The sequence below is a fragment of the Chiloscyllium punctatum genome, chromosome 6 (genome assembly GCF_047496795.1).
Source record: "Chiloscyllium punctatum isolate Juve2018m chromosome 6, sChiPun1.3, whole genome shotgun sequence".
In the NCBI taxonomy this organism is placed as follows: domain Eukaryota; kingdom Metazoa; phylum Chordata; class Chondrichthyes; order Orectolobiformes; family Hemiscylliidae; genus Chiloscyllium; species Chiloscyllium punctatum.
Window position 1 is genome coordinate 71,745,657 of NC_092744.1, and position 24,616 is coordinate 71,770,272.

At 40.6% G+C, this 24,616-nt stretch overlaps 1 protein-coding gene across 1 annotated transcript in view; it reads right to left on the bottom strand.

Moving 5' to 3' along the window:
• Window positions 1-7,719: 7,719 nt before the first annotated feature.
• Window positions 7,720-24,616, bottom strand: part of LOC140479071 (heparan-sulfate 6-O-sulfotransferase 1-like) — a 264,763-nt gene continuing 247,866 nt past the window's right edge. The window contains exon 2 of the mRNA XM_072572902.1: window positions 7,720-11,344. Coding sequence (XP_072429003.1) covers window positions 10,639-11,344 — 706 coding nt within the window. The 3' untranslated portion in view covers window positions 7,720-10,638. The remainder of the gene's footprint in view (window positions 11,345-24,616) is intronic.

Consider the following 24,616-nt stretch of genomic DNA (forward strand, 5'->3'; position numbering starts at 1 on the left):
GAGTAGTGAATTCCATAGTTTCACAACACTTTGAGAGATGTAATTTCCCCTCATCTTCAGTTTAAATGGAGATGTTCACAAAAAGAGCAGCCATGATCTTATTTAATGGCGGAGCAGGCTCAAAGGGCCAGATGGCCTACTCCTGCACCTAGTTCTTTTGTAAACCTTCTCCCCCATACCCTAAAACAAAATTCTCATTATAGATTTCTCTAGATGAGGAAACGTCCTCCATATGCCTAATTTGTCAAATCACTTATCAGCTTATATACTCGAATCAGCTCTCTTCTCATTCATCTAAACTCTAGAGAATATAGGCCCAGATTGCCTCAATCTCTGTTCTTAAGACATACCCCTCATCTCTGAGGAATTGATCTAGTGAACCTCCTCTGAACTGCCTCCAATGCAACTTATGTCCCTCCTCAAGTAAGGGGACCAAAACTGTCCACAACACTCCAAGTGTGATCTCATGAATGCCTTGCACTGTTGAAGCAACACTTCCCTACTTGTATATTCTATTCCTTTAGCGATAATTGCTAAAATTCTATTTGCCTTCCTTATTATCTGCTGTAAGTGTATAGTAGTTTTCTGTGATTCACTGGCAAATAAATCATTGAAATGACTGTAAGTGTGCATCCCATGGACAGAGGGTACTTCTGATTGCAACTCACAACATTCTGTGTTTAATTGCAATTTAGTGGCCACTGCAATTTGCTGAAAGATTTAATCCTTAATTACGGTAAGGGTCAAAAATCCCTCTGTAATTAACGTCTTAAGTCATGCACCAAAGTTTACCAGAACTGGTAAGAGTTACATATATAAAAAGGTTTTAAACAAGCACTGAAATGGGGGAAGACTGGGAGGAGAAGGAAGAACAAAAGGAAATGAGCAAAAGGCAGGAGAGCTTAAGCAACTGTGAAAAGTATAGAACAAAATAAGAAAAGTGGAAGTAAAGAAATAAAGGGGTCGGTCTGGAGAAGGTGCAAATGACAACAACAGCACCACAGCTATCCCCTTATGCGTCAGAAAATGAGAGCAATAGTTAAGAACTGTAATTCTTGAACTCAGCATTTAGACCAATAGGTCAAAACGTTTTTCATTGAAAGATAAAGTGCTGCTTCTTAAGTTTTTGTTGGGCTTCATTAGAACAATATCGGAAGCTGAGGACAGAATGGAGAACTATAATGGCATCAACTTGAAATGAACGGAGATATTCTGTAAAGCAATCACTCAAAGTGTATTTAGTCTCTCTGATTTGGACAGAACGATTTTGTTCAGATGCAGATTTCACCCATTTTACAAGATTTAGAAATCTCAGGGCTTCAATATTTAAATAAATAATTTCTAGTACAAGCACACAAAGAAGAAATTAATTTTTACACAACTTTCTACACGAGTGCACATTTTCTAATGAAACAGAGATTCAATGCCCTTTGAAAACTGAAGCTGATAACACTCAAGAACAAAAACCCAATGTCACAGATTGAGAAACTATTACGCATGCTGCAAGGGCAAAGTCAAACCAGTGATACAAATGATTAGCTCTGTTCCATTTCCTGCACTCTGGAGCTATATTAATGTCCTTGCAGTCACCTGACCAGCAAAGTGACTGATCAGCTATTTGACAAACCAAAATGTGGACCATTGAAATCACTCTTGATTTGACCAGTTTACTGCAGTGGGAAGGGACAATCTTACAGCAGGAAACACCCTAGTTGAAAACAGAAATAATTTGATTTCGTCTCACTGCCTTTAACTTAAACAGAAACTAGAAAGATTTACACCCTGTCCATTGAGGCCCTGCAAGACTTTGATTTTGAATTATTTCATGGGGATGAGAGTGTTGGCAATAACCACTATTTGTTGTCCTTGCCTAATGATGCTTGGGAAGGTGGTGATAACTCATTTTCTTCAACTGCTACAATTCATCTGGTGTAGGGACATCCACAGTGCTGCTCACAAAGAATTTTAACTCAACAATAGCGAAAGGATGGTGATACCATTCAAAATCAGACTGCTGTGTGGTTTGGAAGGAACTTGCAGGAGGAGGTGCTCCCATGCGGCTGCTGCTTATCCTTCTAGCTGGTGGAGGTCACAGGGTTGGAGGGTGCTATTGAGCGAGCTTTGGTGAGTTACTACAGTGCACTTTGTAAATGCTACACAATGCTGTCACTGTGTACTGCAGGCAGAGAGAGTGAATGCTTCAGACAGTACACAAAGTGCAGATGGAATAGGTTGCTTTGTTCTGTAATTGTATTAAGCTTCTGGTGTTGTTGGGTATTACACACAGCCAAGACAGTAGAGTTTGGAGAATACTATATTTTTCAATAAGGTGACCTCTCATTCTTTTTAACTTCAAAGAGTAGAGGCCCAAACTGCTCAACCTTTGCTCATAAGATGACCTCCTCTTCCCAGGAATCAGCCTAGCACACTTTCTCTGAATTGCTTACAATGTCAATATATCCCTTCTTTAACAAAGAGACCAAAACTGTTTATTTGGCAGTTATATGATACACTGATAACGGTGTTGTTGACAAATCATAATGATCAATCTGCATGAATTAGTCTGCCAAAGGTTCAAAAAGCAAAGAAAAAAAATGTCAGTGGTGTACTATATGATACAGGAGCAGAATTAGTCCATCAATTCTGCTCTGCCATTCGATCAAGGCTGATGTGTTTCTCAACCCCATTTTCCTGCCTTCTCTCCTGAACCCTTGAATCATTTTCTAATGAAGAACCCATCTATCTCTGTCTTAAAAACACTCAATGACTTGGCCTCCACAGCCTTCTGCAGCAATACATTCCACAGATTTACCACCCTCTGGCTGAAGTAATACCTCCTCATCTCAGTTCTAAAGGGTCATCCCTTCATTCTGAGGCTGTGCCCTCAGATCCTAGTCTCTTCTACTCGTGGAAACATTTTCTCCACACCCACCCTATCTCAGTTTTCAGGTTTCAATGAGAGCCCCCTAATTCTTCTGAATCCCATCAACTTCAGATCAGAGTCCTCACTTGCTCCTCATATGACAAGCTCTTCGTTCTTGGTGGAAGTCACTAGTAGCCTACCAGAACTTCAAGAGATTCAGAGGCTGGGGCAAGTGTAGTGACCATCACTAAGAAGAAGGTGCTAAGAAACCTGGAAATCTGAAGTTGGATATATCACCTGGACTGGATAGACTACACCCCAAGGTTCTGAAGGAGATAGCTGAGGAGATTGTAGTGGCATTGATCTTTGAGGAAATACTAGAGTCACAAAGGGTCCCAGGGATCAGAAGTTATAGGGTAGTTGGTCTGACCTTGGTCATTGGTAAGATTTTAGAGTCCATTATTAAAGATGAGATTGCAGAGCACTTGGGCATGCATGGCAAAATACGGCGGAATCAGCCCGGCTTTGTCAAGAGAGATCAAACCTGACAATCTGGTTGAATTCTTTGAGGAGATACAAGCAAGTTATACAAAGGAGAGCCAGTGGACATCATCTGTTTGGATTTCCAGAAGACTTTTGATAAGGTGCTGCATGGGAGGCTGCCTAATAAGAGCATATTGTGTTAGGTTGAAGATACTGGCATGACTAGAGGATTGGCTGATTGGCAGAAGAAAGAGTGTGAGGATAAAAGGGTTTTTTCGATAGCAAAGGCTGACTCGTGGAGTTCCCCAAGGTCTGCATTGGGACCACATTTATTTACATTATACATTAACAATTGGAACAAAGGAACTGAGGGCTTTGTAGCTAAGTTTGTAGATGACACAAAGATAGGTGGAGGGTCAAATAACTTTGAGGAAGCAGGGAGGTTGCAGAAGGACTTGGAAAGGGTGGGAGAGTGGGCAAAGAATTGGCAGATGGAATACTTGTGGGAAAGTGTGAGATTATGCACTTTAGAAGAATAGAGATGTAGAAAATTTCTAAGTGGGAAAGGTTTCAGAAACAAATGGACTTTGGAGTCAGAGTTCAGGATTCACCTATAGTTAACATGCAGGTTCAGATGGCAGTTAGGAAGGCAAATGTGATGTTAACATTCATTTGAAGGGGCTAGAATACAAGAGCTTTGACAGAAAGGGACCATTTTCTTCTAAGAATATGATATTTATCACACGTCATGAGAAGATACCTGAAATTACATTGGTTTGCGTGAACTGCAAAAGGTGGGGTTTCATCAGAATGAGGTGCGACTGTCTAATAAACTAACTAATTCAGTGTAAATAGATGAAATATAAGTAGAAAATCTGCAGTGTGAAAACAGGCCATTTGGCCCAACAAGTCCACACTGACTCTCTGAAGAGCATGCATCCCCAGATCCTTCCCCTTAACCTACAACCCTACATTTCCCATGGCTAATGCACCTAACCTACACATCCCTGAACACTATGGACAATTTAGCATGGCCAATTCACCTAACCTACAGAGCTGTGGGAGGAAATCGGTATACCCGGAGGAAACCCACACAAACACAGTGAGAATGTGCAAACTCCACAGACAGTCGCCTGGGGCTGGAATCAAACCTGGGACCCTGGCGCTGTGAGGCAGCAGTGCTGAACACTGAGCCATCATGCTGCCCGTGTGCAAAATGTCGAATAGTTTGCTGAATATCGGTATAGGAATTTCAGGAAATACATGAAGAAAATATTTCAATATTTTTATCAAACAAGTAGTCAACAACTTGAAGTAATATTATACCTTTCCCTTAAAATATTTCAAGACACCACTCAGATACATAAAAATATAAAATGGATTGGACGCATACAGGGAGACAGTCAATCAAATGAGTAAATAGTTTATCAGATACACATTTTAAGAACTTATTTTTAAAAAGGGGAAACCATTGCAATGGATACTTTGGCTATGATTCAATAGCTAAGCCTCAAACCAATTGAAAACAGGAGGATGACAATGAAGAGGTATTCGAGGAGAATTGTCAATTATGTCAAAGGTAGCAGAGGAGGCAGAAAGTTTGTCACAGTGATGTAAGGTGCAGTTTGTGACTTTGACATTTTGATGTTGTGGCAGAGGTAGAAACATGAGCGAAGGGATTCAAGACATTGCAGTCAAGAGTAGGTTGCTAAGCAGTGAGGGTAACAACATAACTAAAGAGAGAGAACCATTAACAATATGGGCTAACATCAGACCAGGATCAGCCCCTCAGGAATGGTGGGTTCAAATTTTAGGGTCACGAGAGCCAAGCTAGTAATGGCTCCCAAGCAGCTCAGACCAAGTTACAATAGCTACACTCCCACTTTCCAGACCCCATGCTCTCAGTTCTCACTGAAGGGCTGTGACAATTTTCAAACTCGAAATTGAGGTCACAGTGAAAGCACTTGGTAAGCACTGCAGCAGAAAGTGGATTTCATGGACAAGATAAGCTTGGAAAGGACACTGGAAAGAATGAAGAGAGTTCAGGCTGAGGCACAGAGAAACTTTACTTGATGTTTTACCCATGGGCTAGCAGAAGGAAGAGACATGCAAGAGGCAGTTGATTAGATGGCCTCAATTTTAGCCACAACAGTCGTTGCATTTATTGTTGGAGGTTAGGGTGAAGGAGACAAGGGTGAAGAAAACTATTTCCGGGAGAAACGAAGCAGGAGTTTTCTTTACATTCCAGGATGTTTCTGGAGTAGTTAGCAGCTTTGGCAGATGACAGCAGGACCCAATATTATTTCATGCAGTTCAGGTGTGCCGTATCTTAGCAAGCCTGTGTCCCTTGTACGTAAGAGAGGGGTTACTGGCTTTACCAGAGCTTGTGACCAAGAATAGAGAGCAATGGTTTTATTGGACAGTAGTCACATCAAAGGCAGAGGCAAGAGAGCAATTAAGCAATTCAGTACCTGCTGAAATATGGTGAACTAAGGGCAAAAAGTTAGAAATCTGGCATTTTGAAAGGGTGGTTATAAGTGATATGGGGAATAGTTTGTTTTCTAGCGACAGATAGATACAAATTTGGAACTTGTGAAGGAAGGTGTGAGATTTACATATTTTAATATCATTTATTTTCGAGTTGGATTTGACATCGTGGCATCTGGGTTTTGGTCTGTCTGTCTGAAGGGGTTTATTGAAACATTTGAGTATTTCTGTAGCTGTGGTGTTCAATGATTTCTCTTAAAACACAGTATTAGAGAAATAATTCATGGTTTGTCATGATTATTTGTTTCTATTGAGAGAATTTAGGAGCAAATAAAGTACATGGTTTCAGTCTAGAAGGTCAGAAACTGATTTCTTTTTCTTTTGATTCAGGATAACACCTTTAGTTTTGAGAAATACTTCTGGGTTTCAGTTTGAAAGTTTGCAAAGGTCTTGATTGTATTTGGATAAGTAAAACAGTTGCTCTTAAATAATAGGTTGTTTAACATTGTAAAGAAATTGATTACCTCAAGGTACGACGTTCCAGACCAGAAGTGTTTGGTTAACATGCTGAAGACATTATATGAACCTGTCAGAACCTGTGTCTAGCTTTCGAGAGGCTTAAGAAAGAGGCTATCAGATTCTCTAGATCAGGAATTAATGCATCTGTTGCTTGATAGAGAAGGAAATTTTATCTCTGGTATGCATACTACAAAGGACTGCTGTTAGGATTAATGGGATTTTACCATGAGTTTCAAATCATAATCTTGTGTTATATGCAAATATTCTTTCCTTTTGTTTAATTACCTTCTGCAGCACTTGTGTTTCAGTGGAAGAGTACAAAAAACAAAATATGACATGTCAAAACAAGATTTCAGTCTAGGATATGACTTGTCCTATAATAACATCAGATCGGATCATAACAGTGTGGAAAGGGGGTGTGGGTGTAGAGTGATACAAGGAAGTGATCAGAGATAACATTAGTTATACTTGTCACAATGGGACTAGAAACCTGATATGAGATTATAATTCAAGTGGATGGCAGTAATTATGGGTCAGGGAGTTTACACGGAGGAAGAGATCTATGAAGGATAAGTAGAAAGTGAACTCAGAGGAGAGAGAACATGATGAGTTGAGATGAAGGCTAAAACAACAGAAGGATGATAAGCTGTTCAGAACAGAGGCCGAGGAGGAAAGCAGCGAAGTTGTACGATAACTCTTTTAAAAAAAAGACTTGGGAGAGTGTACAGGACAAACATTTTGAATGAAAGTTAAGAAGGGTGGAAAATGTGAGATGTTCAAAGGAGAAGGTACTAGAGAAGTGATGACGGGTGGGGAAGGCAGGGGGATAGTGTTGGTTCACGTTAGGGTGGTATCTGGTGATACTGTTACCACAATGGTTATGTTGGGCAAGAATTCTATTGTCAGGCAGGGAAGTTTTATTAAGGAGAAAATTTCATTACCTCTTAACAAAGGTTTGTGACAAGTCTTCTGAGATGAATGGAGACATAAAGAGTACTTTGGAACATAAGCCATAGCTTTGATTAAGAGGACACTGTCATAAATAAAGACTTCACTGATTTTATGTGGCTTGGTGAATTATGGAATGATGATATGAAAGATGGAGAAGACGAAGGCCTAAGACCAGATGGAAAGATGTGGTGGGAAAAGCAAAGGAATGGGTGACTGACAGGAGTTAGAAAAGGTGATCAATCAGCATTGTGGTGACCCCCAAGCAAAGTAGGAAAAGCTGGAAGAAAAAGAAGTGTCATTATAAAATATTTACATACAAACGACTGCACTGACAGAACTAGCGACGAGAACTGTCAGCACTGGGGAAAATGTTAGGAGTGCAATTTATGTTTGATAGCAGTAACATAGACGGCAAAGCCATTTAAACATATTCATTTATTTTATCCATTTATTTCTCCATGACATATATCAAAACATGTTAAAATTTTTACCCGAAACGAAAGCCCGTCACTCCCGATGAGCGACAGCTGGCAGGTCTGTTGGGAGTACAATTACACAGCTGCATTACCAATCGCATCTGCCACTAAAAGTTATTTGTCTTTGATTTAATCTAACAGTAACATATGAAACCTGAAACTGTTCCAGAAACAAAGCCTGCCCAAGGATTCGCTACCAAGTAGATACCATCCCTTTAAAAAGCTCAAATTTGGTGTCTGGGGGGAGTGGCGGGAGGGAATAAAATTGCACTGAATTGCCACTGGCTCCTTCATTTGCAGTAACCAGGGAGACACCACATATGGCTTTGCAGCAATTTGAACATAAACTAGCCTGGCTTGGCTCCTAAAACGTTACTGCATCTATTGAAACCAGGCACACCCAGGCAAAGAAATTAGCTGAGGTGGTTGAAAAAGCATGACGGAGAAAACAAAATCCTGAGCAGCTCCTAAATACTGTATGTCCAACATTGCTGGACTGAGGGTGGGGTGGGGTGGGTGTGGGGTACAGGAGAATGAGTGTAGCCTTTTCACATAAACGGCAATAGAACATAGGTAAATTATGAAATCAAAGGCAGCAGTCTCTTTTTATCCAGATTACACAGATTTTGCATTTATAAATGGAGACCGTATGACAAGTTGATTGCATCTGAAATTTCCAGAGAGAAATAGGCTGTCACTTGTTATCGCTTAGAATTAACCTACTCAATTAATTCACTGGTTCTTGAAAATAACAAATAACTTATCATCTAAGTTTGGAATATTTTACATCTCTAATGACAGTCATATTTGGACCAAAGGAAGCCATAACAGTTTGGGGACAGATGGTAATCACACTTCATTTTGACTCATTTAAATATTCTCTGAAGAAAGGAAGGAAGGGTGTATACTGTTTGAGAGGCTCTGTGATTATATATTTTGGAGGATGTAGTGGCAGACAGCAAAATAAGCTTATTCACCTCTTTCAATTTGGGTGATCTTTATTGAAATTGATTCTCAGAAATTATCCAAGATCTTGTGTTGCCCAAGAGACGAGGGGGAGAAGAAAATATGATGACTACTCCTTCAGATGGTACAACTATAAAATGTGTTATGGCTTTATCATAAGTAAAATAGTTAGCTTAACAAAGATTACATTCCTCAATTTTCTGCAATCAGTCAGATCTGGTCTTGGATTCTGAAACAAGTATGATTGGTATTTTCATTTTGTGACGCAGAATGCCAGATTTTAAGGTGTCAAGTTTGAGAATGGTCAAGTGAAGGTCCTGGCTGAGAAAGAGATTTTGATGTTCTAGTCGGATAGTGTACCAGTTCACCTTCCCAGGATCTACAACAAAATGCCATTAGATTGGGGTTAGAGAATAAGATAGTCAGCACAAGATTTCAAATTAATCTAAAATTGTCTGGTGCTCACAAAGATGTACCATGAGGTTGTCGACTGTGTTTTAGGAAATGTTACACAATTCAAAATGCTTTCAGCCTGGCATAAACAACATGAAATGGATGGCTACAACATGATACTGAATAACATAATGAAAAGATTCATGATCCTACAAATAATCTTTTTTGCCTTGCTGATAGGACCTATCTGAACTATCACATAATGGCTGAGAAAGTTACAGGTGTGCAGGTATAATATTCAATTTTTAAAAAAATTCAGAACAATCAAAATGAATATCAAGGGGATTCCCAATCCTGTGTAGAATTGAGGTGACTGAGAAAACAAACAATCGTTGTTAAACTTTCCATACAAATTGGCTCAACACACTAAGTATTAGGAACAACAGGCTCAGATGAGATGAGTATGTGTACAATTGCAACATGGTATTAATTATAAACACAGAGCTTTTATTTTGACCACTGAGAATTGAACTTGGCTCAGGGATGTTGTCAGCACCTCTAAGCCATGCACATCAAGAAGGTCCAAAGGTTCCAACCCTAGACAGTGCTGAGTTTGGCGAGCTCACCTAAGGCAGCAGATTGGGCCCTATAATTGGCCCCTTCACCTCAGGTTTAAGGAAGGGGAAAAGAAATGGGCAGGTTTCCCATTCTTGCTTAATATACAGAGATGGCAATGCAGGTATTGGCTGAGGACTGGATCAGGGTTGGCTAATATGTCCCCTCCGCAGTTAGATAATCCGCCTGCTTTCACATCAAGGATCATCCTTGAGTAACGATCATTCGGACAAGATACTGGAGGAGATACTGTATGGAACCCTACACTAGGAAAGGAGGTCAAGTCCTTCAGGAAAGCAAAAGGAAGAGAATAAAATGATTGGATTAGCCTCGAGTGGGAATGACTGGAATTGGACTAGATTGGGAATGCTTTTACTCAGTGGTTCAATTGGCCAGTGGCTGTACAAAATTTCAAACCTGAATTTTAAAATTTTCAAAATCCATTAAACCATCCAAAAACGAACACACTGCATATTCATGTTGAGAATTAAATGGCACCAGTCACTGAGCTAATTCAAACACATCCATTTCTCATTGCAGGATGTGTATCCAGGTGCCATAAATGGTGTTGAAAATTTCATTATCCACTGCTAATAGCTCCACAGACATCAACTGTGCCGGGTCACAAAATCATGATTTTACATCACATGGTTGGCCAGCTGTAGTATCCTGGCTTAGTTCTGCGTCCAGATCCCTTGTGCACCTGGGTGGTCTAGAAAGACCCATACTGCCCTGAAGCAAACATCTCTGTTTTACAGATTCTTTTTTAAAATTACAGACATTAAAAAAAACTCTTTCAACCTCCGAGATCCATTACGATCTAGAAGACCAAAAGTTCATTCATCATTATTTTCAGAACATGAGATACGTGGTAGTCCACCACGGCTACCATTTCTCAATATGGCTCATGTAATCCTCTGTGGGTATGCGTCCCTGTTCTTCCATTTCCTCTTTGGGCAGTTCCTCGGGGATCTTCTGTTGTTGCTGCTCCTTCTGATTTCGTATCCGTCGCTCCATTCTTTCTAGTTGCCTCTTGTACTGGAACCGCTGTTGGAAAAGGTCTTTTGCATAGTCATACAGCTGCACGTCTAGGTCGTTAAGTTCCTCAATCCTGTGGATCGTCTCATTATCGGTCTCCACACCCGATGCGCGAGTACTGTTGAACTGTATGAAGGGCTTAATGAACTGTAAGTTAAAAGTCCGCTCAAACAAGTATTGTGTTTTCCTTTGGAATTCAGTCAAACCAAAGAAAGCCATATCTTTGAGGTTCTTCTTGGCGCTTTCCAAAAGCATCTGGGCTCTCTTTTTCTCAGGAATGAAGGACATGTTGTAGCAGCCCACCAGGCTGAGATCTGCAAGCATTCTCACCTGCCGGTTGTTAGCCAGGTTAAATGGGCAGTCCATGAACTGTTGAAGTGTGCAGCCTGACCAATCGTTGCCCTCGTAGCAAGGTGGCAGCTCCTCAGGCGTTGGTGTCCTCCCATCACACATGTGCAGTGAGGTCTTCCACGTAGCCCCTCGTTGGACATGCCTCCATTCACTAAGGTAGCGTGAGACAGGATCTCGTAACATTGTGATGTAATAGAATTTCCTGCAAAAGAGAAAATAAATACATTTCAGTCTCCTCATCAACCAGATAATACCGCAGACAACATTATCTATCTTACTTAAACATTTAAAATTTAGAAGTTAAAATTTCTGTTGCAGCCCTATCAATTATATAATAATCAAGTATTGCTGAATAAAAAACACATTTTGTCAAAGCTTTTTATCTTGCACTCAACTAGATACTTATAAGAATGCCAATACAAAAGGGAACTGCGTTTTTTAAAATCCATTTGGGATGTGAGCATCACTAGCTAGCCAGCATTTATTGCCCATCCCTAGTTGCCCTTCAGAAGGTGGCGATGAGCTTCTTGATCTGCTGAAATCCACAATGCCATTAGGAAGGGAATTCCAGGATTTTGACCCAGCAACAGTGAAGGAACGGCAATATAGTTCCAAGTCAGGATGGTGGTGAGTGGCTTGGAGGGGAGCTTGCAGGTGGTGGTCATAGAATCATAGAGATGTACAGCATGGAAACAGACCCCCTCAGTCCAACTCGTCCATGTCGACTAGGTGCCCTAACCTAATCTCATTCCATTCGCCAGCACTTGGCCCATATCCCTCCAAACCCTTCCTATTCATATATATGGTGGTGTTCCAAGTATCTGCTGCCCTTGTCTATCTCAATGGCTGTGGTCATGCATTTGGTGAATTTCAACAGTGCATCTTTTAGATAGTACACACTGCTGCTACTGAGCGTCAGTGCTGGAGGGAGTGGATGCTTGTGGATGTAATGCCAATCAAGCGGGCGGCTTTGTCATGGATGGCGTCAAGCTTCTTGAGTGTTGTTGGAGCTGCACCCATCCATGCATGACTGTTTGACAGGAGATTGCCAATTGGTTAGTAAGTGAGTTTTCATGGAGAATGCACCAGTTAGATGATAACTGACAGTTAATTGTCTACAGTAATATCCCTTCCAATGAGAGTCAATTTACAGTGCTTTCTCCTCATACAGTGTAGAATGTTGTTCCTCTTTACATTGGTATCTTGTGAATATCATGATGAATACAAAATTGAAAGTTTTGACAAAAAGCCTTTCCTCACTGATTCTCAAGGTCTGTACTATTGTAAGCTAATGCATTATTCATCTTTGTCATGTATTAATCACTTTGAATCATGTAACTGTTCTTTTATTCCTTTCCTATTAATAAGGTAGATTGGTTGTGGTGAAATCCTATGTGCAGAGTTTGTCCCATTGTGTTGTAAAGGATCAAGAAAAGAGAAATGGCATCCTGATTGAATAACCACATTGCTGAGGCAGCAGGTTGGGAAATTCTGTCAAGACTTGGTAGAATTCAAACTTTCAGACAGCACAAAAAAAAACTCACTTGGTGAATTCAGTTGCTTAAATTAAACATTTTAACTTTGTATGTATAATGGGAATTTTTTTCTATAACAACAAAGCTTTACACATAACAGCAACTCATCGTCATACAATCTCAGACTAGTTTAAAGTAAATGGGGGGGTGGGGGGGGTTTAAGTGAGTGATATCAGACTGGCCATTCATTATATGCCCTGTCCAATTTCCCTTCCTATTGTCAACGGTCAGGAAAATTGGGCACAATTTATTCTAACAGGTAGCAAAATGGGGTAATACAGCAATGACAAAAATTTCAATAAATCCATAAGACCAAAATGTCAGAATGCCCACAGAACAAAAACATTCCCTTCCACAGTATTGGACATCATTGAACTAATTCATAAAGGGAGATGGATAGCACTGCCTCTGCCCTGAGTAACAAGTTGCTGTGTTGATGTCTCACATCAGGGCTCAAAACTCAAATCAGTTCCATCAAAGAATCCAGAAAATGTGCAAATTCCAGCAGCGATTGCCTCCTGTTCCTCTGCGGCTCTTAATCTAGGCAAACATTCGGTAATGAGGGCCTGATTTCAGAAGGAATTGCCAGCAATTTGAGCCGCCGCTTTTATCCGTGAAAACACACATGCTGCAAAGTCAAAGCCTACAGGCAGGATTTTAAAAGAAAAATAGAGCTGAAAATTAAGCTGATTGTGGCCTATCCCAGAATAAATTGAAATGAAAGCCAAAGTGATTACATAAATAATGCACGATTCATTATCTGTCAAGAGTACTGCATGAATGTAGTTTACCTCATTACTGTCTTACAAAAGGCCAGTGTGTTAGGCGTGCTAGTGGGACAGATATAATCTGCCCACTTCACAGCACATGAATTAACTAGTATGAACATTCAACATTTTTTTCCAACATGCAGAAGTAACTTAATTCCACTGGACACACTGTGGTTCTTTCCTGCTTATAAATTGAAAATTAAGTAAATATTTAGTCAGTATCGTGGCTCTGTGACAACTCATTTTACCAGATAGCAAGAATGCAAGAGACTCCGAGTTAGCCCAAGGTATGACAATCACAAGAGATGCCACCATGACACAATTGCATTGGAAAACGTCAGAGTCAGTTTGGGTCTGTTGCGCAACAGGCATCTTCTATCACTGAAGGGAAATATTTCTCCTGGGCAAGATTTAGCCATTGATATTTCAGCATACACTGGCACTTGGTTCAAACGATGTAAGATGAAGATTTGGATTGCTATTGGATGTGTGGGCAAAGGCATTTCATTAAGGCTGCCTGATTCTTCAGTCAGCTAAAGTAACTGGAACTGAGATATAAAGAAGTGCTGCCAATGGAGGCATGAACCTTTGACAGTTGCACTGGAACCAGTTGTGGGCATTGGTGAGGCCACATTATGAATACAGTGTGCAGTTTTGCTCTCTTTATTTAGGGAAGAGTAGCAATTGCACTGGTGGCTGTTTAGATGAGATTTACTTGAAAGATGCGGGAACGAATGGGTTGGTTTAGGAGGAATGATTGGATAGGCTGGGCTTGTATTCACTTAGTTTAGATCAGTGAGGAGTGATTTAACTGAAGCTCATTTGATACTGAAACAAACACAGAATGCTAGAGAAACTCAGCAGGCCTGAATGCATCTGCGGAGAGAGAAACAGAGTTAATGTTTCAGGTCTGTTTCGACTTTTCTGAAGAAGAGAGACACAGCATTTTGCATTTATAAGATAATGAATAGTGTTCACAGGATGGTGTGGAAAGGATGTTTACTGTTGCTGGCAGTCTAGAACTGTCTTGAAATTAGGGTCACTCTTGTATGATGGAGTTGAGAAAGATTTTTTTCTCTCAGAGGTTGTGTGACTTTGGAACTTTCTGACTCAGAAAGTGCAGGTGAGGACCATTGAATATTTTTAAAGAGGAAGTAGATTAATCATCGAGATTCTCGGGTTGTCAGAGATCGAGGGGATTCGAAACACAAACAGATGAGCTCTGGTCCTACTGAATGACAGAGCAGGCTCAAAGAGCTGAATGGCCTATTCCTGCACTGAATTCTTCCACTTGTGATATGGGAAAACAAAGGGGGTACTGAACTGAAGGAAAAAGCTCCTTCAGGACTTCTGAGCAGTGTGGTTGGTGTTGCTCACTCCATCAACACTCTAACAGTAAATGCAGCAAGAGGGTATCTTGTAACACCGAAGTACCAAGTGAGAGATGGCAAAGGAATGAAGCAGGAAGATTGAGAAATGATGTTTATTTTCAATCAAAAAGCAAGTGTCAAGAGCTGTTGACAGCCGGTGTGAATTTTACATCAATCTGCACGGCTATCCCCCTAACATGCCAGTGTTACAAAGAACTTACAGCACAGAACAGGCCATTCAACTTAGCCAGTTGAAGCTGGTAGCTCTGTCGCAGACAAACTTTCTCATACCTTACTTGATCTGAGCAAAATCGGCACATCTTTCTATTCTGAGTAACACTCTTGAGATTTGAAAAGAGATGTATCATGCAAAGTCCTTCCCCTTCCACCCATACCACGCACCCCGCAACCCCACAAACCTACACAAATCTCCAGATTCAGGATCCAATGTCCAGCCATGGTGATGACACAAACAGAGCAAGTTGACAAAAGGGAAAGTTTGGGAAGACTAAATGCACGTGTTTTAAAAAGGTCAAAATTGAAATTTGCGCAATCCAAATATGAAGTAAATTCATTCCCGAACTGGTAAGGTATTGGTAAACATGCTGACCACGAGATTAAATCATGATGGAGTCACGGAGGTGGGACACCAGGAGCAGGGCCATCTGCACCCAGCCTTTAACCTGATGGATTGATAAATTATAAAGTCTGAAGCCCACCACTTCATTCTCCTCAATAGCAATTTGACAATAGATGCCAAGCAATCATTAAGAAAACTGCCAGATGCTAACTCCAGTGTGCTCCTAGGAGTGAATTTCCGCAAGCATGAAGTATGAAAGACGACAAACTAATTGAATTTGTAGCACCAGGCAACCTTCCAATGGTTTCACAAACAAATAACACATACTGTCAGACCTGTTGTCAGTTTAAAGCCAATTACAATCGACTGTTATAAACAGTTACAAACATGAGCATGCGCAAAGGGGATGGCATGATGTTTGGCATTCGGAGGTGTTGGATGGACCAGAACTTACACTGCAGGGATTTCAGCAATGGTTGAGATGGAATTATGATTTTCCGAGCATAACTGAAGTGATTTGTTCTGATTGAAAATCTAAGTTCACTCCAGAGGGCCATGAAATAAGGTACATATATTGATCCAGTAGAATTACACAATCATAAAAATTGCACAAAATGGCTCTTCAACTGGAGACATTTTTCTGTTCTTTTCCTTTGAGCCTAGACATTTTTCTTTTCAAAATACTAATCTAGTTCTGTGTCGTATCCATATTTGTTTGTGTTAAATCTATGTTTGAAACAATTTACAGTGCCTTTGTCTTTTTCTCACTCACAGCATGGTGAAACATACTTGTTTTCTCTGATACTGTCAATGCAACAGCTTTATAGGTCTTTATACAATAGGAGTACTTCCAGAGCCAAACATGGAATAAAAGAACTTCTGTGGATGAAGCGAGTCAGTGAACGTGCCTCAGGAGGTTCAGAATATCACTTCCTAAAATGTTTTAATACCATGGCAAAGCAATGCCAGCAAGCTAAGTAGGCAATTGGAGGAGTCAATTCTATTACAGGAGGTGGAGAAGATACTGGTGATGTTGGTGGTGGGGGTGGGGGTGATAGAGGTAGCAATGGCAGTATAGGTAGGAGTAAAAACAATGACTGCAGATGCTGGAAAGCAAATACTGGATTAGTGGTGCTGGAAGAGCACAGCAGCTCGTTGGATACTGCCTGAACTGCTGTGCTCTTCTAGCACCACTAATCCAGTATAGGTAGGAGTGTCAATGGAGTCAATGATGGAAAAAATGGTGTTTGTAAATGAGAGCTGTGATGGAGGAGAGAGTGGAATTAAGGGGAGGAGGTAGATAGGATGTAGAAAGAATGAGGGAAAGCAAGTGAATGCGAGGATGTATTTTGTTTGATCTTCAGGCAAGCTTAAATTCCCACCAGACACCAAAAGATCTATTTCCATGCTGTTTGACTCTATGACAATCTGTCCTTTCAAAATGTTCCTTTCACAAAGCTTCCCCCCCCTCCATTAAAAGCATGCTTGTAAAATCACTTGTACAGCATCAGAGTTACTCTGCCGAGATGCAATGCAGAGGTGGTTACTTGAGATTATTAACAGCCTCAACACAGTGAAGAGTCAGTATGTGACTGGGGTGAATATAACTGGCTGCTGAATCAATATTGAATGATGTTGTAATAAAAACAAGTGCTGGAAAATTTCAGTAGGTCTGGCAGCAGCTGGCCAGAGAGAATCAGTATTAAAACATATTGAATCAAATATGAATCCTTCAGAACATTTCATCTTGAAGATATAATAGTTTCCTGTGGCACCATCAGATGACATGTAGGTAAACTTCTGCTTGTGGAGAAAAGTTCATTATCTTTCTCAAGAAGGATATTATCTTCTCCATTCCTGAGCGTATTGACTCCAATATTGCACAGCAATAACTATTCTGCAAAGGTCAGTTATATTTCATTCCAGAAACCATTTTCAAGAGGCACATAGACACAGTTTCTTCACTTGACACCAGTGTGCACATCAAGTCATCAAAAATGCATAGACACAAGCACATAGGGACACTTGTCTTTATCCAGTGGAGTTTCCATTTAAAAACATATTTGTTATGACGTGTCATAGCTTATAAGAGCAGGGAGATTATGTTGGAGCTGTACAGGAGTTTTGTTAGGCCACAGCTGGAGTACTATGAGCTGTTCTGGGAAGAGTTCACTATGGGAAAAGTGCGACTGCACTGGAGGGAGTGCAGGAGAGATTCACCAGGATGTTGCCAGGGATGAAACATCTTTGCTATGAAAGGAGGCAGGACGGGCTCAGGTTGTTTTCTTTGGAGCAGAGAAGGCTGAGGGTGATCCAGATTGCAGATTATAAGATTATGAGGGGCATGACACGGTGGATAGAAAGCAGCTGTTCCCCTTAGTTGAAGGGTGAACATAATGTTCAGGGGAAGGGCAGGAGATTTAGAGTGGATTTGAGGAAAAATGTTTTCACCCAGAAGGTACAAAAAAAACTGAAATGCACAGTCTGAGAGGGTAGTAGAGGCAGGAAACCTCAAAATGTTTAAAAAGTATATAGAAGAGCACTCAAAAAGACATAATATTCAAGGCTACGGTGCCAAATGCTGGAAAGTGACATTAGTGCAGAGTTAATGTGATGAAGAGCCTCTACTGTACTGTATTACCCTGTGTTGATAATATGTGATGCTGGAAACAACACAGTAGGTCAAGCAACATCAGAAATCAGGACTGTGTGCGTGAACACCCACACACACCCACCCACACACAAACACACACGATTAGTAAGAGGGAGTTGATACTGTTTCTCCAACAGTTGGTTTAATGCAATGCCAGGTAGCAGGACTAAACTCTGTGCTCACTGTGGTCTGGATCCCTCTCTGCCGCACTCGCTGTTGCTGCTCATACTGACAGGGAATGGCTGTAGGGATTTTTTTTGAAAATCGCAGTTTCAGGTCCTGAGGGTTGGCACCTCAGGAGAAAACATGACAAGCTGCTCCAGAAAATAAAAATCTGAAATCAATTTCTTTTGTTTTCCAAAACTTAGGGACAACAAAACTTGGCAAACCTGACAGCACTGGGCAAGACACAGTGGGGTTTCCATTTAAAAACATATAATAATTATGACAGCTTCCAGAGGTTTAAAATAAATTTTTAAAAAAACATTCTTTTGATAAAATATGACCCCTCTCTTTCTTTTAATTAAGCAATTAGGCACAAATTAAGTTAAGCTTTTAGGATTCTGCCATTGAGAAGGTTTGCAGACTTGCAATAGGAGTAAAACTCTTTTTTTCCTTCAGCGTAAACAATTTGTGATTGTTTTGAAGACATAGTCTGCCAACACAACTCTGAGATGGTGTTTTGTATATGATGTACAATCCTGTGAATGGGGGGGTTCATTTTTACACCTTGCCTGCCCATTCCATTTGGCAGTGACACTGCTTGGGTTCGTTTCTCACTGGGGTTTCCCTGCATCTTATTAGAGAGAGTTCAGATCTTCAGGGGGGAAGGCAAACATCCAAGAAGCACATGGGCCAGCTTGAACCAAAATATTCCACACCACTCTGCTGAACTGTTCAGACAAAGTTAAACAAAATGAAGGGAAAGTTGCTGCCTCAAGCAGAATGTTGTGTATTCCATTACAAATCACAGGAAAATACACAGAACAAACATAATATTCTTAAAATAAGGAGTTCTTTTGATGACCCAGCCATTTCCTTCCTCAACCAACGTTGCTGAAAGAAAAACGTCAACTGATAATTGCCTCATTGAAAGAAGGAACATCTCGGAACATCTCCCCTTGGTGGAGGCAGCAGTGATCAGAGGCACAGATATCAGGTAAGGAGCAGTCATGAGGTCACTTTTTTACCCAGAGGCTGATGGGAATCTGCTTATAAGAGTTGGAGAGTCAGAAAGCCTCATAATATTTAACATATATTTAGATGTTCACTTGTGATGCCAAGGCATAGAAGGTTAAGTGCTGGAAAATGGGATTAGAATAGATCAATGCTTGTTTTGACCGGCACAGACTAAATGGGCTGAAAGGCCTGTTCATAATGCTGTCGACCTCTACGACTCTATGAGTTTGCAAAAATTTATGAGAGACAAAATGGCTGCTGTTTTTACCCACATAAAAACAGTCCTCCACTACAAATTGTTTTACAGTTTCCTATCACCCTACCAACTACACTATTATAAATGCAAATATATTCCTTTTGATCTTCCCTCACCCAGTTTTGCCATGACACTTTCCAACCTGACAACTCAACAATTAGAATCATGTTACTATGTCATACCTCTGATTGAGTTGTCCTTTCCCAGTCATATCCCTTTTCAATACCTCTATACTATTCTCCTCAACTTCTGCTGTGGCATTAAACTGCACATTCTAATCACTCATAGTAAAGATGTTCCCCTTGAAGTTCCTACTGAATTTATTGGTGATTATCTACATTTATGCCTCCCCATTGTGGAAATCTTTGGGGTAAACAAGTAGACATTACCACAAAAATGGCCTTTGTGCCACAAGATTAGAAGAAGAAAATATCCATATGTGGTCATTTACACTGGGGGAAATCACCTACATTTGGAAAGTCCAAGAACAAGTACATGGAGAGGCTAATTTATTGGTTAGGATACCAAACTGGGTGGACTAGTGGGAAAAACCCATATGATTCACTTTTGCCCTTTAGGGAAGAAACGACTATCCTTAGCTGGTCTGGCCAACATGTGACTTCAGCTCAAATCCAACTATTGTTTGGACATACCACACTTTGCTGGTGAAACTGCAGCAGCCATTTTGGATACATCAAGAACCCACACAATATCACCAGTGTTGGTCATCTATCTGTTTTAGGTGATATTGTTTGAGACTGGTAGAAAATGTTACAGGGAAAGCATGACTTGGTTGGATATCATGTTCAAGCAAGGTGCCCTCTGCCAGCTTAGGAATCGCAAAGATAATATGGGATTAATCTAATGAGGAAGAAGAATCCAGAACAACATTCCCTTCTCAACCAGTGCCACGAATACAAATGTGCAAATAGTTTATGGGATCTTGCTGTGCTACGATGACTGTTGTAGCTGCAAACATGACAGTAACATCACTTCAGAGACAACCCACGTGCAACACTTTGAATGATCCTTCAAACTGAGTTAGCACATCTTTAAAGCAGAAATTACAATCATGTGAAACTAATTTAAAATTATTGAATCTTAAGTATAGGTTGTCCAACCCATTGTACCTGCACTACATCTTTTCAATCAGCCAATCAATTAGCATTACGCCCCTTTGTCCTGTCACTCTCTACTGCCCCACCATTTATCCAATTTACATTGAAAGGCATCATTAAATTGGCTTCCACAACACCTTCTAGCAGCCCACTGCAGATCAGAACAACTGGCTGCATAGAAACAGTCTTATTTCCTTTCTGCTTCTTCTGTCAACTACCTTCAATCTATCACCCCCTGTTCATCGAACCTCAGGCAAAACCTTTCACAGTTTGGAACACTGCTACTCAATTTCTCATCACCTTTTCTTTGAGTAGAACTAACTTCAGTCTGTATCACTCCAGCTAGTGTCCTCTACATCATCTCCAAGAACTGCAGTGTGGTACCCAGGATTGAACACAGTACTCCAGCTGAGGCTCTAAGTGATTTGTAAAGGCCAAATAAAATCTCCTTGCACTTAGATTCTATGCCTCTACTTTTTAAACTATGGATGTTTTTTTTTCTGGCAGTATGCTCAATATTAAAACAAATCCATATAATTAACCTAGGAAAAGTGTGGAATTGCCCTGTGAACTGTTAAATAATTTCACAATGGTGTGGCAAATTGAACTGCTTGACTGTATACTTTAAACCAAAAAAAAAGGAAGCTACTCATGACCAAATCCATGGATTTAATACTCGAGAGGTACAAAAACAACCATTTTCTCTCAGCAAACTATCCCACTGCATTTTCAATAGTTTTTATTGGGCACTAATAAACCACATACCGGCCAATAGTGCAAATTTATGTCAAAAAGTGTGGTGCCGGAAAAGTACAGCAGGTCAGGTAGCATCCGAGGAGCAGGAGAATCAACGTTTTGGGCATAAGCTTTCATCTGCAGCACCTGCAGTCATCACTTTCTCCTAGCTGCAAAATTATGTACCTGTCCATCTTTGTTTCTGCCCAAACATTGGGGATTTTGGGGTGTAAATCTTGCCTTTAGTTTCAATGAGCTAGCTTCCGTCATGGGGCCTACTGGGCTACTAAGATCCCTAGTATTTGGATGGACTCTTCAGCAAACCTGGAAACTCAACAGCCTTGAGGTCACTGCAGCACTGAAGTGAAAGAGGAAATGAAGTAGTACACTGTCGCTGCATTCTGCTCAGTTTCTATTGGTGATTAAACATCCCCCTCAGGAGTCTGCAGCCTACTTAACAAAAAGTGGGAGTCACACAAGAACCTAGTCCCATTCATAGCAGGCTCATGCACACAGTCAACAGGAAGGATTACTGGATAGGGATCAGGAGCTGCACACCCAGTTGACTTCAGAAGAATCCACGGCGAGCTGGTCCAACTGCTGCTCTGACTGAGATTTGTCAATTCAATTGTGGAGGTAGATTCTGGGACATTTTCATCTCATCTCTCGACAGTGACTTTGTTGAAAAAAAGCTACGAGGTGAACTTAGTGGCATTATAATGGGGACAATTTCTGTTCACTTTATAAGCACCTGTTAGGAAAGAGGTAATTTCACACTGAGCGATCTAACTTTAATGCTTAGAACTAGACAAGCTGGAAGTGCTTGTTGTACCAGAGGCCACCACTAGAGGATGCTATATCCACATGGGTGATTATACCTCGGTTTGGTCATCTCAATAACCAATGGAGCAAAAGGGAATGCAGCATAGGTGATGGAAAATCCGCAGAGCTCCTCTCAGTGAGCTGCTCAGAGCTAGAAGAGTCTTGCTTCAATCCAAAGTAGACAGACCCCAGAGGTGAGGATGACACAGAATCAGTCTCAATGCCACCGATGCAAGTGGAGATAATCTGTTCTCAATCTGGTGACTTTAACCCTAAGGGAGACAGGGGATTTCCTTGCTCAAGATGTAGCTCCCATGACACTTCACCTCAACCCCCTCCCAATATATTGAAGAAAATTCCCTTCATGTTCATCATCAGGGATTACAGACAAAGACCCAAGCAAGACATAAACATCCGTTCAGAAAGAGCACGGGGATTAAAGCTGCTGAGAAGCAAATAGTTTTCAGAGAGCGGTTGAAAATTATGATGTGCAGATCTGTGTGAAAGAGCACTGTCATAATTATTTCCTCTTTTGATGAAATGAGCGATTTGGCAATTTGAAAGCCATCCTTCCTTCTAGCACCTAGACAGACGTTCAAACACCCTGATGTTTCTGTCCCCCTGTCCAATAGATGGCTCCAAACATTTACCACTCTTTAAATAACAGAACTTTCTGCGTGGTGTTAATTTTAAATGTTCTTTTCACTGACTTGGATTTGTGACCTTGTGTTCTATTTTATTGACTTTGAAGTCACAGTGAGCCTTGGGGTCTGGCTTATCCAGAGCACTTAACCCTTTAGGTAACCTCATAAGGTTCTCCCTCTCCTTTTTCAAATCCTTTTTCAAGGCAAGGCTTCTGAAACCTATTTTCGAAGTTCACTACCTTTGTACTTGGCACCAGTGTTGATACTGTCTGAACTTTCTCCAATTTGTGCATATGTTCTTTTGTGGGGCAGTGACCAAAGCTGAACACAGCAAGCTGAATACATTATAAGGCCTAAAATGAGCTTGTACCAGAACATATGGGAGATGATTCAGAGCTACCCATCTGGTGTCAAGGCCCATTAAGCCCCAGATTATACTCCATCCCCTTTTCTACCAAAATAGCTATCTGATAAATTCAACACTATCAGAAGACGTATTTAATTATTATCACATTGCTGATTATCGTAGTTTGCTCTAAATTGACTGTTGTGTTTCATTCATTGCACTTCAAAAGAAAGTGCTTTATTGACTGTGACATGCTTTGAAATGTCCAGTGGTTGTCATATAATGCAAGTTTTTCTTCCAGTTACGGAAGCCACCAATTTTCTCTCTCCAAAGTGGGGATGCTTCAAGTTGGATTGGTTATCTCCGGGCCTTTTCACCTTCAGGGGCTTTAAGAACTTGATTACTGCCCTAGATTAAGACATTAAATTAAAACTTCACAGTGATTATTGCTCAGAAATGGGCCATTGTCTCAAATGCGTCCTGCTGGTGTTCATATTTCACACAAGTCTGTTTCCACCCTGAACATCTATCCCAATCAGGACATCCTTCCACTGCTTCCTCTCTCATGAGTTTATCCTATCAGTGAAGTTGTACTCTCAATGGTAGTGAGCTTCAAACTTACAGATAAAGAACGTCCTCCTTAATTCCCTCGAGGATTTATAGTGATTGTTTTGTTACAATAGCCTTGACATGATTATTTCCCATGTTCTCAGATTGTAAACCGCAGTAACTAAAATAACATTCAACACGTGTCAACACCTTGAAGGCTTTTCTCACATTGCCATTGTGATCTTGATGAACTTTTCAGATAGGCAATCATAGTGTGGCCACTTAGAGCCTTTGCAGTACCTCAAAGACTGATCCCTTTGACTATTTTTGATTTGGACAGGCCAAAGAACAATTTCTCAGATAGTTTCCTCCCAAATTGGCCTGAGCCCATATTTTTGTTTTGCTTTGTTTTTTTTTTCTACAATTTCATGTGGATTTTAGATGGTGAGTTTATATCCTGTGATGTCACAATTATGGGGGACAGATGATTAGTCCAGAAGGGATCTTGATCAGATGGGCCAATGGGCTGAGGAGTAGCAGATGCAGTTTAATTTAGATAAATGTGAGGTGCTGCATTTTGGGAAAGGTAAATCAGGGCAGGACTTATACACTTAATGGTAAGGTCCTGCAGAGCGTTGCTGAACAAAGAGATCTGAGAGTGCAGGTTCATAGCTCCTTGAAAGATGATTCGCAGATAGACAGGATAACGAAGAAGGTGTTTGCTATGTCTTTATTGGTCAGAGCACTGAAACTATGAGTTGGGAAGCCATGTTGCGGCTTTACAAGACATTGGTTAGGCCACATTTGGAATATTGTGTACAATTCTGGTGTCCCTGCTATCGGAAGAATGTTGTGAAACTTGAAAGTGTTCAGAAAAGATTTACAAGGATATTGCCAGGGTTGGAGGATTTGAATAA